Source organism: Loxodonta africana, chromosome 12 (genome assembly GCF_030014295.1).
Source record: "Loxodonta africana isolate mLoxAfr1 chromosome 12, mLoxAfr1.hap2, whole genome shotgun sequence".
Lineage (NCBI taxonomy): Eukaryota > Metazoa > Chordata > Mammalia > Proboscidea > Elephantidae > Loxodonta > Loxodonta africana.
Genome location: NC_087353.1, coordinates 10,539,928 through 10,559,763, shown reverse-complemented (window position 1 = coordinate 10,559,763; position 19,836 = coordinate 10,539,928). Strand labels below are relative to the sequence as shown.

The 19,836-nt window shown below is 40.4% G+C and overlaps 1 protein-coding gene across 4 annotated transcripts in view; it reads left to right on the top strand.

Annotated features, from left to right (window-relative positions):
* The window catches only part of MYT1L (myelin transcription factor 1 like), a 216,748-nt gene that overhangs the window by 146,374 nt on the left and 50,538 nt on the right, over window positions 1–19,836 (top strand). For all 4 annotated transcript variants that reach the window (XM_023550392.2, XM_003411868.3, XM_023550391.2 and 1 more), the window contains exons 15-17: window positions 1,483–1,545; window positions 13,167–13,250; window positions 14,788–15,009. In XM_023550392.2, coding sequence (XP_023406160.1) covers window positions 1,483–1,545; window positions 13,167–13,250; window positions 14,788–15,009 — 369 coding nt within the window. The remainder of the gene's footprint in view (window positions 1–1,482; window positions 1,546–13,166; window positions 13,251–14,787; window positions 15,010–19,836) is intronic.

Here is a 19,836-nt window from a genome sequence, read left to right as displayed (position 1 = left end):
CTGTAACTTAAACTTTTAATACTATATGGCAAATGCCAATTTCTATAATGTGAGCTCTAGAACTAGGTTCCCTTTCTTAGGACTAGAAGAGAATTAGAAAATTTCTAAATATCCAAAGATTGTTTACATATCCCAAGTGTCAAAATATGACATTCATACACTTGAAATTAGTCCAGTTTCACTCTAGTTTCCATTCCACTCATTGACCCTCTCATCTTATCTTGAGAATCCCAATCTGTAAGAAATTGTGCTGGCCTGCTCTCAATTTTCAATTGCAAGGGTGACTTTCTCAGTAGAAAGCTAATGGAAATCTTTCAGAAGTAGTGTATGTTTATTAGATAAGTAAAAATGTGTCATTTTTGTCCTTGATAAGAATTTATTAAATTAGGATGGAGGAATGGGCATGATTTGGGTTTTACTATTAAAAATAATGCTTACTACTCCTTGTTATTTTGTGAGAGTTACAAATTTAATGGAAAGAAAGAAGAGTTTGTTTTAATTAACATTTGCCCTTAACTTTTACAATCATGATGGGTTTAAATGCAAGTGAAATAGTTTAAAGGGAAAATATCTTTGTAGTACTCTCTGATCATTCATGTGATGGCATATTTAAGAAGTTAATATGGAGGGCAATACTTATAAAATTATTTTGGGTAAGTTTTTCCCATTAGCGCAGTGGCAATGTAGTAGTTCAGAAACCAGGTGGAGTTCCATAGACAGGTGTTCACACATATACTATTCTGGGTATTTTCACTGACCTGCCCTGGTTAATCAAGAGAAATTTCCAGTCTTCTACTCCAGTCAGTTAAAAGTAACAAAGATCCTAAGGTAAATCAAACGTGCCTAAGGGCTCAGAGACAGCCTGAGAGAATTTAAGATTATTGTTCTTTCATTCCCACAGTTAGGATATGGGTTGCTATATATTTTGGAGCCTAGAGTTAACCAAGTTAATCAAGTTTCTGAAAAGTCAGTATGATGGAATCCCTTGAAACACTAGTGTATCAAGTTCAGGCTAGGACCACTCTCACAGACCACTATATATGTCTCTCAATGTATCAATTGTACCTCATATTGTTTTGGTGTGACAAAAAGTCCCATTATAACTGGGCACTCATTAAAGTAACAGTAAGAGAAGACAAACATGGGATATTTGGAGGGAATAGAGATTCTAAAATAAATAGCCTAGGGACAAAGAATGCTATCTTCTCTAGAGACTACTGAATCCCAAGCAGTCTCTGAAATTCATGATCCTTCTGGAAGGTGGCCTTGCTTTTAGAAGGAAGAAGGTTTGTATCTGGTAGTTGTGATTAATGAACACGATTCCATGGCAAACTGAGCTGGGGAGGTTCCAGCTTGGTTCAGGTTCTTTTAGGCAGAGAGGCTGAACAGTACAGTTTACTTTTTGGATAAGTAAAGAAGTTAATTGTTTGGGGAATTTTATTTCTTTCAAGTAAATTACCCAATTTACATTTTTAATTGTAGGTGCCCCACCCCTGGTTGTGATGGCTCTGGACATATTACTGGCAATTATGCTTCTCATCGAAGGTATGTAGAGACACTTCTCTCTTCTCTTCAAAACCGTTCTTTCTTATTTAAATAACAGCACTATCTACACACAGGAACATTGTTCAGGTTTCAGACTTTGGAGCATGCTTAGTTTGACCTCACTGGTAAAATTAAAGATCTAGAGATCCTTAGAACCACACGGCAGAGCCATTCTAATCAGGCCTTACTTAGGAAATAGGCTATTATTACCCCAATCCCAAACAGCTCCCTTTGTGACATCTCTCTTGTAGTACAAGTGGCCCCATCTGCAAGAAACATTTCTGAAATCATTCAGTAGTAACTCTAAATTGAAAGAGTAAAGGGAAAAAAAATCAACTCTAGTATAAGATTCCTGAGAATAGTCACTGAGGTAAACATTCTAATACCATTGAGAGCTTATCTCTTAAATATTAAAATTTGAGCCACAGATAAAGAACAATGATGAATCTGGAAAGCATCTCATAACATGGATGAATCTGGAGGGCATTATGCTGAGTGAAATAAGTCAATCACAAAAGGACAAATATTGTATGAGACCACTACTGTAAAAACTCATGAAAAGGTTTACACACAAAAAGAAACAATCTTTGATGGCTATGAGGGAGGGGAAGGGCGGGGATGGAAAAACACTTAATAGACAATAGATAAGTGGTAACTTTGGTGAAGGGTAAAACAGTACACAATATTGGGGAAGCCAGCACAACTTGTACAAGGCAAGGTCATGGAAGCTCCGTAGACACATCCAAACTCCTTGAGGGACTGAATTGCTGGGCTGAGAGCTGTGGGGACCATGGTCTCAGGGAACATCTAGCTCAATTGGCATAACATAGTTTATAAAGAAAATGTTCTACATTCTAGTTTGGTGAGTAGCGTCTAGGGTCTTAAAAGCCTGTGAGCAGCCATTTAAGATACTCCACTGGTCTTACCCCTTTGGGAGCAAGAGAGAATGAAGAAAACTAAAGATAGAAGGGAAAGATTAGTACAAAGGACTAAAGGACCACATCTATCACAGCCTCTGCCAGACTGAGTCCAGTACAACTAGATGATGCTCAGCTACCACCACCGACTGCTCTGACAGGGATCACAGTAGAGGGTCCCGGACAAAGCTGGAGAAAAATGTAGAACAAAATTCTAACTCACAAAAAAACACCAGGCTTACTGGCCTGACTGAGACTGGAGAAACCCCAAGAGTATGACCCACGGACACCGTTTTAGCTCGGTAATGAAGTCACTCCTGAGGTTCACCCTTCAGCCAAAGATTAGACAGACCCATGAAACAAAACAAGACGAAAGGGACACAACAGCCCAGGGTCAGGGACTAGAAGGCAGGAGGGGACAAGAAAGCTGGTAACAGGGAACCCAAGGTCGAGAAAGGAGAGCATTGACATGTCGTGGGGTTGTTAACCAATGTCATAAAATGATATGTGTACTAACTGTTTAATGAGAAACTAGTTTGTTCTGTAAACCGTCATCTAAAGTACAATTAAAAAAAAAGATTCGAGCCACAAAGCTGTACAGTTATTATAAACAGGGATTACCAAAACTGAGCTCTCTGGAAATGCTTAATCTTACAAATTCAGGCACTGTCACCCCCAAAAAGAAAAGTGTGTCTAAAATAAAAAAAAATATAGCATAGTAATTCACTCATATGGGATTTTAAATGATCTGTGCCATTTGACATTCAGAAACCCTGGTGGCATAGTGGTTAAGAGCTACGGCTGCCAACCAAAAGATCGGCAGTTCAAATTCACTGCCGCTCTTTTGAACCCTATGGGGCAGTTCTACTCTATCCAATAGGGTCACTGTGAGTTGACATCGACTTTATGGAAATGAGTTTGTTTTGTTTTTTAATTTGACGTTCAGTAAGTATTTTATGAATGCCTATTTTATCCCAGGCCCTATTTTAGAAGTGAATTGAAAGGAACTTTTGGTACATTCATTGACTTCACAGAAGTGAATCTAATCTTGTAGTCATATACAGGAATTTCCATGTCATATTCAGTTATGATGAACAAGTCCAAGCCAAGTTAGGGACAAGAACATTCCTGAATTAAACCCATATAAGGTGAAGTCAGAAACCCTGGGGGCATAGTGGTTAAGTGCTACGGCTGCTAACCAAGAGGTTGGCAGTTCAAATCCTCCAGGCGCTCCTTGGAAACTCTATGGGGCAGTTCTACTCTGTCCTATAGGGTTGCTATGAGTCGGAATTGACTCAACGGCACTGGGTTTGGGTTTAAGATGTCTCCAGACATTGCGAAATATCCCCTGGGGGCAAAATTGCCACCAGTGAAATAACTACTGCCCTAAATCATATGTGGCATGGTGGTTAAGAGCCACGGCTGCTAACCAAAAGTTCAGTAGTTCGAGTCCACCAGCTGCTCCTTGGAAACCCTATGGGGCAGTTCTACTGTGTCCTATAGGGTCACTATGAGTTAGAATCGACTTGACGGCAACGGGTTTGATTTTTTTGGCTTTAATAAGCCATAGACACGGTCGAGAGAAGTTGTATTAGCAATCCAGAGCTGGGAACTACATTAAGTATAGACCACATTAAGTACAGACAACTATCTCCAAAAAGAACTGCCAGAGTGAAATCACTGGCTTAGATTAAATAAAATGAAAAAAAAAAAAAAAAATAGAGCTCTAGTTACATATGAAAGTCAAGCATAGTCTGTGCTACTCGTTATTTTAATTTATCTTGGAAAAGAAATGTCTTGCCTGTCGTGTCACCAGAACTTCCAGTATCTTATAATAACCCTCATAGCCATAATGAGAGTTAGGTGATTGCATTTCTTTTTACCTTCCAGGAAACTGCGATCACGAGAGGCTAAGTAGCAAAGGCTGAATTCAGTCCCAGATTTTCTGACTCCAAAGTCCTTTCTCTTCGTAGACCTACATGTCCAAAATGGGTCTTGAAGGCCATATGGTCTGCTCCCTACTGCAAAAGTAGGAGCACCCTAAACTAGCTTTGATGGGATTTAATTTGAATTTGCTTTTGTTTTGATTTTAATGGTGGTGGTGTGTTTCAGTCTCTGCACGGTATCTACTTTCATTTTAACAAAATTATTCACTGCTTATGATGTTCTATCAAAAAATCCTTCATCAAATGTCTTGCTCTTCCCTTTATGGCCTCAGTGAAAATAGAGACCATTTTTTTATCTGCTTACCAACCTCCATAGAAAGCTATTCATATATTTTACAGTCATTATCAGATTTTATTTTGGTCTTCTTTTCTTTAACAACAACAACAACAAAATCTACTTCTTAAGTTTTTCTTCAAAGGTCATATTTTCCAGTCATCCTTATTACTTTTCTCTCACATGTCACCAAGGTCTTCTTACTCTTCTGAAATTTTCAGACGTGTCAAAATGGTGACCTCTCAGAGTGGTCTTAGCAGGGGCTTACCTAGAAGGTCTTCCTTGTTTTCTCTGGTTTATTCACCCCATTTGCTTTTTTAAGAGGATCATACAAATAGCAAGAGATTTAAAGCTCCTGAAGGTGTTGCAGTATAGAAGTACATGATTATGCTGGATGAGTCTGAGTCCTACTGAGACAGCGTCATAGAGCAACTGTACCTCAGGGTTCCAGAATGGTCTCAAAGGTACAGCTATATGAAATAATAAAGGAAGACAAATTTTATTAGCACTTACTGTGAACCGTGAACATATGACATATATCACCTCATTATCCTGTGAGGATATTATTATTATCTTAATTGCAAATGGGGAAACAGGGCTTCAGAAATTTTAATAACATATACTTTCAACTCCTGTGTTCTACTGGGGTACTTTCATGTCACTTTTTATAATAATAAGCAAAGTCTAAGCCTCTAGGATGACAGCCGAAGGGTCTAATGCTATCTACTTTGTTCTAAATGTGCTGTGGGAAGTCAAAAGCGAGGATCCCAAAGGCATTACCTGTGCTGAAGCAGAGAAATGACAGTGTGTTGAAAAAGGCAATCAAGGAACTAGGTTTAAAGAAACTAAAAGAAAAAACAAGGAGTTAGTCTCCATCTGAGAGGCCTTGGATCATTGTCACAAAATCAGAAGATGGGACTCTTCACCATGGGAAAAAAAAACATGGGAGGTACCAAAAAACAAAGCCAAACCCATTGCTGTCAAGTCGATTCCAACTCTTATTGACCCTACCGGACAAAGTAGAACTGCCCTCTAGAGTTTCCAAGGAGCACCTGGTAGATTCAAACTGCAGTGGTTAAGCACCCATAGTGCTTAACCACTACGCCACCAGGGTTTCCATGGGAGGTACTAGAAGCCTATTTAATTCAGTCCTGGTTAAATAGGAATCTTTTCTCACATGGGCGAGAGATCTATTTAGCTAGAGGTTCTGTGAAGTGGCCGGCCTCTTCTCTAGTCTTGGGCTGCAGGTCTGATAACCTTCTCAGCACCATTTCTGATCTGGTATCCCAAAGACACACTTCCTTTGGCCACACCTCATCCTGAGAACCAAAATCTCTGATTTCTCTTAAATCCTCCAATTTGCCTGGTATTTATCCTTATGCTGAAACGTGCCTTTCTGTCCATGAGTTATTAGTGATCTCCAAACCCCCTAGCCTTTTCTTCCACCCAGAGAAGGCAAGAATTCTATAAGGGTTTATAGTGTTTTCAGTATTCATAGAATTTCAAATAAGGGTACAAATATGTGATGAGCCTCACATCAATGATAGCTAATTGTGAAAAATACAGTTTCTATCTAGGAAATTGCTAATCATTTAAAACACAGTCCCATATCTCAGTCCAGAATTGTAGAACTCTATTAAATTCAGTACATATTTACTGAGGACATACATCCCAGAGACTGGAGGACAGTGATAATTAAGATGCTCCTAACCTCAAAGGGGAAACCCTGGTGGCGTAGTGGTTAAGTGCTACGGCTGCTAACCAAGAGGTCAGCAGTTCAAATCCGCCAGGCGCTCCATGGAAACTCTATGGGGCAGTTCTACTCTGTCCTATAGGGTCGCTATGAGTTGGAATCAACTGAACGGCAGTGGGTTTGGTTTTGGTTTTTTAACCTCAAAGGATAGATAATCTAATGGGGAAAAGAGACATAAAAACAAACAAATATAGTACACTCTAATGTATTATATATCTTTCAATTATATATACATATATATATACACACATACAGGCATATACATACACACACACACCTATGATTATTGGAACACAAATAAGGCAGGTATTAATTCTGATCAGGTAAGGTGGGCTAGAGAAAGTGATAAAGAGGGGACACCATTTGAACCGAACTTTGAAGAACAGGTCATCGTCTCCAGAAGGTCATGGGGAAGAGGCTAGAGAAAACTATAAAGAGGAGACACCATTGGAGCCAAGCTTTGAAGAATAGGTCACCGTCTCCAGAAGATCATGGGGAAGAAGGCTATTCCAAGCAAAGAAACAGCATCAAAAAAATGTTATAGCAGAAAAGAAAAAAAGTATATCTGACAAACTGAAAAACTCACTTTGGTTAGAGTCTTGGTTGTAAGAACGAGAGTGGCTATGGATGAAACCTGTTTTTAAAAGTCTTGTTAAATTAATTATAAAAGGCTTAATCGCCCACGATTTTTCAGTCAGACAGTGGCACGATTAGATTGGAGCATAGAGACTTTATTGCTGGTAGGAGAGTAGGGTCTGAAAGCGTAATAGCAATAAATAGCAAATAGTCCAGATGAAAATAAGGTGAGGGGTGATTGGAAGCAGTGATGGAGGGAGATGAAAGGAAGGCCTGTGTGAGACATCAACCCGAGGGGGAAGCTGTAAAACTTACTAAAGCCTGACTGTGAGGAAGGGAGGGGTCAATGGTGCATCTGAGATGCCCAGGCTAGACATGTGATGATGTCATTACCTGAAATAAAGAAGCCTTCCAGACAGAGTGAAAATCCTCTTTGAGTGTATTAAGTTTGAGATTCCTATGGCATCTCCAGGTCAGCAAAGGAGAAAGGGTAAGAGTAGAAATAAAGGTTTAGAGTCACCAATATACTTGCTATTTGAACTCATCGAAAGAATAAAAATCAAACCAAACCCGTTGCCACTGAGTTGATTCCGACTCATAGTGACCGTGTAGGACACAGTAGAATTGCCCATAGGGTTTTCCAAGGAGCAGCTGCTGGATTTGAACTGCTGACTTTATGGTTAGCAGCCATAGCTCTTAACCACTGTACCACCAGGGCTCCACTGAAAGAATAATTGCAATGAAAGGTTAATAATGCCTTTTTAAAATGAAAGATGGTTCCAAAAGAAAAAAAAAAGATTGAAAGATGGGTCCAAATGCTAGAAAACTAGATTTTCAGCCTCACCACCAGCAGAACCACTGAGGCACAGCTCAGAGGCCCACAAAGGAAGAGATAATCATGCAGAATGAATTTCCATATTGCTCAAAACTAGGGAAAAAATGGACTGAACCTTCTTTTGTTGTGTTTGAATTTGGACCCTAATATAGGTAATTTTTTTATAGGTAAAGGTAAAAGCAAAGGATCTGAAATTATTGACCCCTTATCTGTGCCAACTATGCTTGGTTTTTATATAAAGCCTATGATGTGGGTCTTATTCACCCTATAATATAGATGAGGAAACTGAGGCTCAGAGAGGCTACATAACTTGTCCAAGTCTACACAGCTAAGAAGTAATAAAAAAACTCAACAAAAAAAAAAAAAGCTAAGAAGTAATAGAACTGAAATTTTCATGTGCCTATCTGACACAAGCTCTCACATTCTTTCTGTCACTTAATGCTGCTTTCTGTCAAAATGGTGCCCAGATCATTCTCCTTGCATGATAATTCTGTAGAGAATCTCCATTCTGGGGCAAAGAGCAAGTAGTGGATTTTCATTTCCATGTTTTAAGCAGAAAAGGAGACTTTTAAAGTATTAAGCATTTTTCTTTTAGTTCTGTTATTCCTGGGGTTTTAGTGATTAACTGGTGCGTGGAGCAAGTTTTCTTGCTTCCATCAAGCATGAACATTAGCAAGAAGTAAGTAGTGTAAAACAACCAGCTCAAGCATTAAAACGCTGCCCGTGAAAACAAGGCCCAGTGGACCTCCCTGGGTCTGTGAAGAAGGTAAGTCCTGAAGGGAAATCCAGGCTACTGGCATGAGAAGTGTGAGAAAGGACAGAACAGCAGCAGAAGACTGGGAAACAACCAAAGACAAGTAGAAGAGGGCAGGAAAAGGACTCCTGTGGAGCAACAGGAGTTGAAGGAGAGCCCAGGAGAGAGTGAGGTCACAAACTGACCAGCCTCAGCCAGCACCCCCATCTCCCACCCCCAGTACGCCCAGTCTTCTCATGCCCCCACCTCCCACCCCCAGTACGCCCAGTCTTCTCATGCCCCCACCTCCCACCCCCAGTACGCCCAGTCTTCTCATGCTCCCGGCGTGGTCAACGTCGCAGAACGTATATGCAGTGATGCCAGTGCGTCTTCCAGCACAGACCCACTTTCTAGAAAATTGGGGAGCCAGACTATGAAATTCTCAGCACTAGAAAATGCATTCTAGATTTCTGGTCCAACCAGCCCCCTTGTTTCATTCCACTTTTGTTCATTCGCTTATTCATTCATTCAACAAATATTTAAATATCAGCTACTCTGTACAAGGCAATGGACTAGGTATTGGGGAAATTAAGGTGAATTGTTTATATTCTCATGGAACTGACAAATTGGCGATGTGGATAAGTAAATAGACTATTATAGTAAAGCACAAGTAACTTACAACGGGCAAACGGAGAGAACTATGAGAAGCGGCAGTCACCGATCAAACAACCGTACTGCACGGGGCACATCTGCTGCAAAGGACCTCTCTAAGGGGTTGAAAAGCAAATACGTCACTTTGAGGACTAAGATATGCCTGACCCAAACCATGATATTTTCAATCAACTCCTATGCATGCGAAGGCTGAACAATGAATGAGGAAGACTGAAGAAAAATTGACGCCTTTGAGTTATGGTGTCGGCAAAGAATATTGAATATACCAGGGACTGCCAAAAGAACGAACAACTCTGTCTTAGGAGATGTACAGCTAGAGGGCTCCTTGGAAGTGAAGATGGTGAAACTTCGTCTCATGTATTTTGGACATGTTATCAGGAGGGCCCAGTGCCTGGAGAAGGACATCATGCTTGGTAAAGTAGAAAAAGAGGAAGACACCTTGACCAGATGGATTGACACAGTGACCGCAACAATGGGCTCAAGCATAACAACGATTTTGAGGATGGCAAAGAACCGGGCAGTGTTTCATTCTGTTGTATACAGGGTCATTATGAGTTAGAACCGACTCAATGGCACCTAACAGCAACAACATGAGAAGTCACAGAACTAGTCCTCGAAATGGTATGGGATAGTCAGAGAAGTTTCCTTTAAGGACGTGACATCTAAGTTGAGGTCAAACAGGTAGCAATGAGTAAGCAGACCAAGGAAGGATGTAAGGGCAGGCAGTGGGTATTGCATATGTAAGTACTTGGAGGTGAGAGACAGCAAGCCAAGAAACCTGTAAGAGGCCAGCAGCAGGAGATGAACTGAGGCTGGTGGCAGGGCCAGGCCATGAGGAGCCTCGCAAGCCATATGAAGGAATTTTTATTTATAAGGAAAGTGAAGAGCCATTGGATGACTTTAAACAGTGAATACTGTTCAGAGTTAATGCTAGTCTATTCTAATACAGAACAACCTGCAAAACCAGAATCTGTGTAAGGCAGAAACCTATCAGAGAAGGAAAACACAAATATTTTCCACTATTAGAAAATGATAGAAAAGTGGTAAGACTGCAAAGGCAGAAAACTTGTGAGAACTGGAAAATAAAAGGCAGTCCCATCGAGTTCTGGCTGTCACAGTTTTCGCTGTATACTGTCAATGGAAATAGGAGATGGATAGGTTTAAAAAAATACTTAGGATGTAAAATTTACAGGACATGTGAGAAGTAAAAAAAGAGAGAGCCGGCAAAGGTGAACCCAGTGTTGTGGCTTGTGGCTTGGGTGAATGAAAAGACAGGGGCCATTTACAAAGAGGCAACAAATGGGAACTGGAGATAGGTTTGGGTTGGTGAGGCAGATGATGAGGGTTCATTTCCAATATGAGCTTAAGGAGCCTTTGAGATATTCAAATAGACGTGTCCAATAGTCAATAGACACATGGGTTTGCATTTTGGTCTGGATTACAGAGATGGTTCTGGAAGCCATCAACGTATAACTTAAGACACAGGAGTAGATGAGATTCTGCAGTAAACAGTTGAAGAGTGAGAAAGGGAAGGGCTAGGAAAGGACCCCAGGAAACAATACAAATTTTAAAAGCAGCAGAGGAAGAGCTGACTGCAATTGAAACTAATGAATTTTTAGAAAAGTTAGAATCATGGAAGCCAGATTTAGAGGCTGTCTCTAGAAGGAAGAGTCCCAGGTGCTGCAGATGGTCAAATTATGCAAAGATTAAAAAAGCTTCCATTGGCCTCAATGTCAGGGTGACCCTGGTAAAAGCAGTGTTTGTAGAAGATGGATCAGGAGCCAGACTGCAAAGCATGCAATGGGCTAAGGAACAAGCAGGAGGTAAAGAGAACCCAGCAAGTGCAGGCACCTCTTTAATTTTTTTTTTTTTAATTTTAAAAGAAAGGAGAGAAATGAAAGCAGCAGGAGACAGCAAGTTCAAGCACATTTTTCTTTTAATTTTTTTTTGTTGTTGTTGTAAAAGAAGGAGACAGGTAAAGTCGCCCGAGAGGCATGGTGTTGACAGCCCCCGGGGAGATCTGAACATGTTTACAAGGTGAAGGGAGGAGACAGAGAGGATAGGTCAGCAACTGTCAGCAGCATCAGGAGCTTGGAGTCCAACTGTGTGGCCCTGACATTGATCATCATGCTGAACACATGGCATGACCGGTACCAGATAGACCTTGGTGCTCAGTCCCAGGAAAGTCTTGAGATACCCTCTCCCACCCACCTTTCTGCCAGTGATATGGCTGGTTTACAGCTGTGAGAAGCCAAGCCACCACCAGCACAAACTTTGAAATACACCAGGAAAAAAGAGCATAGCCAAGACCTGGTGAATGGGGAAATGAGCCTCACTTTAGGTGGAATAGGAAACCCTGGTGGCATAGTAGTTAAGTGCTATGGCTGCTAACCAAGAGGTCAGCAGTTCAAATCCACCAGGCACTCCTTGGAAACTCTATGGTGCAGTTCTACTCTGTCCTATAGGGTCGCTATGAGTCAGAATCGACTCGATGGCAATGGGTTTGGTTTGGGTTTCATTAGGTGGAATAAAGTGTCGCCGTGTGGTGCAAATGGTTAAGTGGCTATTAACTAAAAGTTAGTGGTTAAAATCCAACCAGAGGTGCCTTGAAAGAAAGACCTGAAGATCTACTTCTGAAAGATCACAGGCATTGAAAACTCTGTGGAGCACAGTTCTACTCTGACGCACATGGAGTTGCCATGAGTCTGAGCTGACTCCATGACAACTGGCTCAGGTGGATTAAGCCCCTTTCCTACCTGAGAATCAGCATGTTTAAAAAGATATCAGAATCCAAAAGGAAAAAAAAAATGTTTTGCGAGCTCAGGAAAAACAGGAAGGACAGCCTATAACCTACCTGGGACATAGCTATGCAGTCAACGTGAAGGTTTCAACTTCTATATGATCATAGGACATATTAGTAAATTTTTTGATTTCTCAAAACGAGACTAAAGGGGCACACCAGCCCAGGGGCAAGGACTAGAAGGCAGGAGGGGACAGGAAAGCTGGTAATAGGGAACCCAAGTTCAAGAAGGGAGAGTGTTGACATGTCGTGGGGTTGTTAACCAATGGCATAAAACAATATGTGTACTGTTTAATGAGAAGCTAGTTTGTTCTGTAAACTTTCATCTAAAGCACAACTAAAAAAAAAGATCTGGGGAATGGAACAAATAAAAACAAATCTGATTTCTTGTTCTTATCTAATTTCCAGTTCTTTAATTCTTTACAAAGAATCCCATTTATTCTATACATCCTCCTCAGGATATACTCATCTTTGGATCTAAGCATTATTCTGTTTTAGTTGAAAACTTTCTTTTAAATAAATGTGAGCCTCTATATCCAAAATATTTGAAAATTAGATAAAGTAAGCATATTCCACTTCCACTATACATTCTATATACAACCAGAAGTCCACACCTTAGGTAAATTGGTATATATTATCCATCCCATGATACAAATTTATGAGATAGAAGGACTTGGCAAGCTGGCTATCAGAAACCAAGTCACTAGGAAAGAGAATGAGGGAAGTTTCTGTTTTCTTTTGCAGTGATTGCCCCTGTTTTGTGGATGTGTCCATCCTTTGTGTGTGTCTGTCTCTATCACAACAAACATCCTCCAGCTTCTCTTCTGATGCTTCCTGAATGCTTCTGTTTCTACAAGCTGACCAGTGTTCTCCCCATCTCTCTAAGCCATCCTAGCTCACCCCAGTCTCTTAACTTCCCTTGAAAAGGAATTGACAGTGTCTAAAGGCTCTGAGAGGGTGCATCATCCAAAGGAGCCTCATCCTCAGAGTCTTTTTTTTATGCCAAGAAACAAAAACTTTTGGGGAGAATGAAGTCCAGGCAACTTCGATTGTAAAGAAACCTTGCCAGAATTAACAGAGAGAGATTGCTTTCTGAAAATATTTTTCTCGTTTAGCCTTTCAGGTTGCCCGAGAGCAAAGAAAAGTGGCATCAGGATAGCACAAAGCAAAGAAGACAAAGAAGATCAAGAGCCAATTAGGTATGAGTGCCCAGTGAGACCGAGAAACACAGGGGGCATGGCTGCTAGCGTGGGGCAATTTAAAGGTTTAAAAGAAGCAAGGGAGCCCTCATAAAGGAAAGAAACCAGTTTTTAGTGAGCATTCTCTGAGATTTCAATAAACTGAGAGGTCACCTAAAGGTGACCACTAATTTATATCAAAAGCTAAAGCACATCTGCTAATTAGTCAAAAATAGTTATCTAAATTACAGGTGATGTCTAACACTAGTCTTACGCCCATGGATACGCTGAAGGTCTGTCTAACGATCCGAGCAAGCAACATTCCAAGAAAGTCACTTATAGCACTTGGTGTAAGCAGTTTAATTTACCAGGAAAGGCAGGTTCATGGAATCATATGAAGGTATTAAATATAATAGTGAAAGATAATAAATACTTAGTCATATGCAATTTATTTGATTATACTCTGCCTTGTTCTAAAAGAGACTTCAGACAGATGGTTTACACTAAGCACCAAGCGTGTTGAAGAAGGATCACATTCTCTACTCGCTGCTCAAACCAGGGTATTTGCCCCCCTGTTCAATACCTGCTGTGCCTGCACCTCAATAACTCACACAGAAAACATAGTGCCTCTGTCCGAAAATGTTTACTCAAATTCTCTGGGGAAATTTTTTTTATGGAAAATTATTTAAAATGAATTAAAACTGATAAAAATGAATATATAACACAAATTCTAAAGAGTGTAAATTTAGCCATTAAAAGGTAGACAGGCAGATTGCACAAACTTTGGGGAGTATTATGCTGCGTCTGTACGTTCTCTGAGACACAAGGAAACTTTTTTTCCTGGTTTTGTGTCCCCTGCCATTAGTAATAGAAAAGTCTGGAAAACGCTGATGAGCCTGTAGTTGAACTTCAGCTCTAGCAGATGATTTTGCCATATAGTCCAAAAAAGTTTACTGACCTCGCACTCTGTGCCAACATTATTCTAGGAGCTTTAATTATCATCTCTGCTGTTTAAAATCTTATCTAAGTGGAAAGGTATTTTATGGCCTTGAGAAAGCACAGCTAACCGAATGGATGTTTTTTTCGCTCTTGAGAAAAACACAGGTTTCTGAAATCGCCTTTTTAAGAATAGTCCCACTATTCCTCATCAACTGTGCATTTTTCTCCCATAAAAGCTACTATTCTGTCCCAAAACTGGTGTTATTTAAACAGACACCTGTATTTCACTTAGGGCAACAATCTAATTTTCTTCTTCATATGCTGGAATCAGTCATCCCTCACAAAGCATAGAAATTCTGGTCTGGATAAGTATTCTGTCCACGGTGGAATAAGAATTTCAGCCAGCATGAAAAATTTCATTGCTCCACTAGGTGGTGTCTTTTAGTGATTTTTTTTTTTTTTTTTTTTTTCTTTTCTTTTCGTTCCTTTCTTTTTCTTAGCCAGTAGAGCATGATTGTTCTTTTTTTTCTTCATGTCAGGTTATTTTGACTTTGTTATAGAGGCTACCAGGTATATGATGGCAAGACAATAAAGTTTATCTCATCTATCTGCTATCCAGATGTCCAGTTCCTGGTTGTGATGGTCAGGGTCATATAACTGGGAAGTATGCATCCCACCGCAGTGCGTCGGGGTGCCCCCTAGCAGCCAAACGGCAAAAGGATGGGTACCTAAATGGCTCCCAGTTCTCCTGGAAGTCCGTGAAGACGGAAGGTATGTCATGTCCCACTCCAGGATGTGATGGATCAGGACACGTCAGTGGTAGTTTCCTTACGCACCGTAGGTGAGTAATGACCCTACTGGATGGTTTATAGTCCTAGTGGGAATTCTGTAACACGGCTGGTTGTGGCGTGAGCACTTTCCCCGCTAATTCATCACCTTTGTTTAAGAGAAAAGACAAGGCTGAAAAGTATACCGAACTAATGAAGTTCTGAGGGTTGGGAAAAGATGAAATTTTTCTTTTTTTTTAAATCACAAACTTCTGCGACCATATCTATTAAGACAGTGGTTTTCAAGTTTTTGTTTTTTTTTTTTTTTTTTATCATGGCCCACAGAAGGAAATAAATGTTAATGTTCTAGGCAGACACACGTGATTATCTGTGTATTTAGTTATTTATCATGGCAGGCCACACTCAGGGCGGGAGGATGGCATTTGGCCCAGTGGCCTCATGTTTGCCATGGCCAAAGATATATCAGGAAATTTCCAAAAGATTCAGTCAACCGCATTCATTGCGTTTACTTAATTTAAAAAGAAAAATACTCAATTAAATTGTTTTAAAGAAGAGATCTGCTTTGTCAAGTTAAATGGCCTCACTGTAAAGGAGTTAAGAACCTGTCGGGTGGAGAAAGCACAAGAGGCTTTATGAAAACCAGGTTGGGGAGGGGCTGGAGGAGAAAATTCAGGAATCTTATAAACAAAGGAAACGTCATGCCCTTGTGTGAAGACATTTTACAACTCTTCCTTTTCTGTTTCTCTCTCAGGGTATTTTCTGTACAAATTACGTACACGTATCTTGAATTTACTTGTAAAACTATATCAAAAACAGACTGAACCAAAAATTCATAAGCAAATCAAAAGGAATATGTGAGATTGAGCCTTAACATTTTAAGCAAGACTTCTTTTTTTTTTTTTTAATTACAAACGAAATTCCTGCTCAGGTAGAAAATTCAAACAGTATAAATGGGTTTAAAGAGTAAAATTGTATTTCCTCTTCCTGGCCCAGTCTCTCACCTCACCTCCCAAAGATAGTCAGTTCTTGTGTCTTCTTTCAAAAATTGCCTTTGAATATAAAAGCCCACGTATCTGTACAGACACATTTGCGCATTCAAGCACACACACACACACACACACACACACACACAAACAAACACCCTTCACCATATTTTCTTTGTATACAAATAGATCATAATGTATCTTAGATAATCTGTCTTAGAACAAGGACCTTGTCTGTTTATTCACTATTATACACCAAAAAATAAAAAACCAACCAATTCTGACTCACGGCAACCCCATGTGGGTTAGAGTAGAACTGTGCTCCATAGGGTTTTCAGTGGCAGAGTTTTCAGAAGTAGATAGCAGGCATTTCTTCAGAGATTCCTCTGGTGGACTCGGACCAGCAGCCTTTCGGTTAGCAGCTGAGTGGGTTAACAATTTGCACCACCCAGCAAATAGCAAGCGTTCATCCTTGGATGGATAAATCTTTCCATCTTACCACTCAGAAAGCTGCCTCATTCCTCGTTCTCGTTACATTGTACGTCCATACCGTTACCGTCTCCTTTCTAGATTTCAATATTGCGAACAATTCTATGAGAAAATTCTTTATACATATATCTTCGTGTACTTGTACAAGCATGTCTTAGGATATGTTCCTAGAAGCAAAAATGCTAGCTTTTTAAATTTCAACAGCTAGCGCCAGATTATCTTCCCAAAAGTTCCTACTTCCCCAAATCTTCGGCTCTTAGTAAAATTTTTAGAACTGCCCGTATGATATACGCATAATGGTATATACATTTTGCTAATCTGACACAAAGAAATGAGTTACAATTCTTATATTAAATATATGCATACCTTGAAGTAAAAACAAAAAACCTCACCGTACAAGAAGATCAGCAACTACATAAAGCTAAACACCTTGCAGAGGCCTCGGCATTGAGGACGAGTATTCCGCTTGCTTAGATTTTATCCATCTGATTTTATGAAGCACTTAGAAGCTGCTAGGCGTATGACATTTATTCCTATTTCAAAACCTTTATATTTCTATATTAGGGTCAAGAAAATAACCATTTGTCTGGAGTCTCCACGGTGCAGATTACAGTGCTTCAGAGAGTGGTTTCTCACTCTCCTTCAGCAGGCTCACGTATCTAAGTCCTCTGGTGCAGCTTGGTCAGGGGAATGACCTGTACATCCTCAACACCATTCACCAGGGATGAGTTCTGGGAGCACCTGAGTCCCAGAGATCGAGCACCAGGGTCAGGAGGACTCACACAGGACCACACCCTGCCCCAGCCTGCCTTAGTCCTGAACTGAATTTCCAAAGACATTCCCCAAATTCAGAAATAAATGAAAGTCACCACTACTACATTCTCACCCATGTGCCTTGGTTTACTTTCTTACTTGACACCCACATACTAAAAGTACAGAGATCTGTTAGACTGAGCCTAATCTCGGGATTATGGCTCTTCCCTGCTGTCTTTTCTCCATAAAGATGCATCTCACCCGGCTCTCTGACTCAGACACGTGTCGAGTTTGTTCAAATGCACACACTCATCCCTACACACCTGAGGGAATCTTGGGGAAGAGATCAGATATAGTGAAGAAAATCACAACTTACAGGCTCATATTACTCAGATACATGCCACGCCAAGAAGCTCACCTTTCTAGAGATGTTCTGTTGTACTCTCTTTGTGGTCTGCAAACCACTCGTTCCCAGAGTTCTATGGGTTTATGTCTGTTCTTGTTAGTCACCACATCTTTGCTAGAGTCCTATCAACTCCCTTGGTGAATGTCCTGGGTCCCTGGAGAAGGTCACAGAAGTGCAGAGCGTGACAGAGATGACCACAACAAGCTCTAAGCACGCTCCCAGTCAGACGATCACCAGCTTGTGCTAGAAAGGGCATTGCAGTGCCAGTCATGGCCATTATTATTTTACGTGGAAAATGGAGCTGGAACAGATGAAAACCTCCAAGTATCTCAGATTTAATTCGTGTTGGGTTTCACACCTTGGTTTGCAGAGCTTTGAGGAGGCTTTGATACCTTATTTTCCTATAAAGGCTAATGGAGAATGCTCTGAACCTGCTGACATTAGTTATCTCTGAGGACCGAAAGGGAAGTTGGTTTGTGAGCAGGTGTGTTTCTGATATATTGGTGGTTTAAGGTGCCCAAATGCCTCTGTTTTGTAGTGTGTGTATGTGTCTCTGTGTGAAAGGAAAACAGAGGGCAAGGGGTGCTTGGGTGAAAGTGGGCGTTAGGACCTGTGGGCAGAGTTAACCTGTGGTTTTTATCTGTTTGGCAAATTTCCATTTATTTTACTAAAAACCAAAAACCAAACCCATTGCTGTTGAGTCGACTTCAACTCATAGTGACCCTATAAGACAGAGTAGAATTTTCCCCTAGGGTTTCCAAGGAGTGCCTGGTGGGTTTGAACTGCCAACTTTTTGGTTAGCAGCCATAGCTCTTAACCACTGTGCCACCAGGGCTCCATTTATTTCACTACGTAGGTAAAACATGGAGTCCTGATGGCACAGTGGTTAAGAGCTTGGCTGCTAACCAAAAGGTCAGCAGTTCAAATTCACCAGCTGCTCCTTGGAAACCCTATGAGACAGTTCTACTCTGTCTTACAGGGTTGCTACGAGTTGGAATCGACTCAAAGGCAATGGGTTTGTTTTGTTTTGTTTTGTTTTGTTTTGTTTTGTTTTGTTTTGTTTTGTTGATAGGCAAAACATTGTTTTCTGGAAAGTGGTAATATTAATAATGGGCAAGAACACACCTAAGTGTGTGAAAAAACTAAAAATTTTTTTTAAAGACCTGGAACATTTTTCTTTTCTCAGGAGGCCCATGGCCTTGCCTAGGCGTCTGGAGCAGACTGTCAGTTGTCTTGAGTCCTCAAGGCATGGCTCCTTTCATGTCTTCTGTTCCTAAGAGCAAAGCAATTTTGGAATCAGAGGAAAAGACTAGACTGAAGCAGAAATTTCGTTTTTTTTTTTTTTTTACTTCCCTTTCCCCCAAATTGTAACAAACTAATTAGATGATTAAAAAATTGCTTCCTAAGGAGTGCCAGAAGTTAACAGTAGATGAACAGAAGGCCAGTTTTCTACGGCTTCATGGTCCTCGTTGTATACCAAGTCTGCTCACTCAAATTTCCTTTTCAATACGGTAACACTCACTGCATGGGGGCCTAAAGAGTCTAGTCTCCGAAATAATGATGTTGGTCACTGACAGATGCTTCTAAGCATCCACACCATCCTATTTGTTGTGAAATTGCTTCCATTTCATCTCATAGGCCTGGAACAATTGAAATTCTTTACGTATGTAAGGGGTTGAGAAAGAATATTTCTTTCCCAATTCATTTTTGCTGGAGCTGAGTGGTGTCTGAAAAGAAACTGAGCTGTTATAAAAGAAATAGAAAATGTTTATTTGGCTGGGCCTTTCTAGAAAAGCAGTGTTCAAAATGAAAAAAAAAAAAAATAGGTCATTCAAAACCAGATGCTTTCTCATATAAACCAGACAAATGTTTCTATTGAAACATGCTACTGGTACCCAAAGAATAAAAAAGACTTACGTTCCTTTTTTCGCCCCTAATTATAGATGGCACATTTTAAAAACACATGTGCTTATGAAAATTCATTTCTGCTTCTTGAAAGTGTTTGAGATTGAATGATTATTCCCACGAGGATGCTTCCTCCCATCAATATTTGTGACGGTCAAGTGATTATCAGCACTTTGTCAGAGTCAGTCATACCTAAAGCCACAGCAGAGGTGACTTATCCAGCAGGGGCTAAGCTACAGGGCCAGAGGGGCCATCTGTGTCCTGAGGATCAATTCAGGTTCTATTATCTTTAGAATGGGTGTAATTGTAGAAGCAACTAAGTTGAGATTCTCAGGGTCAGACAC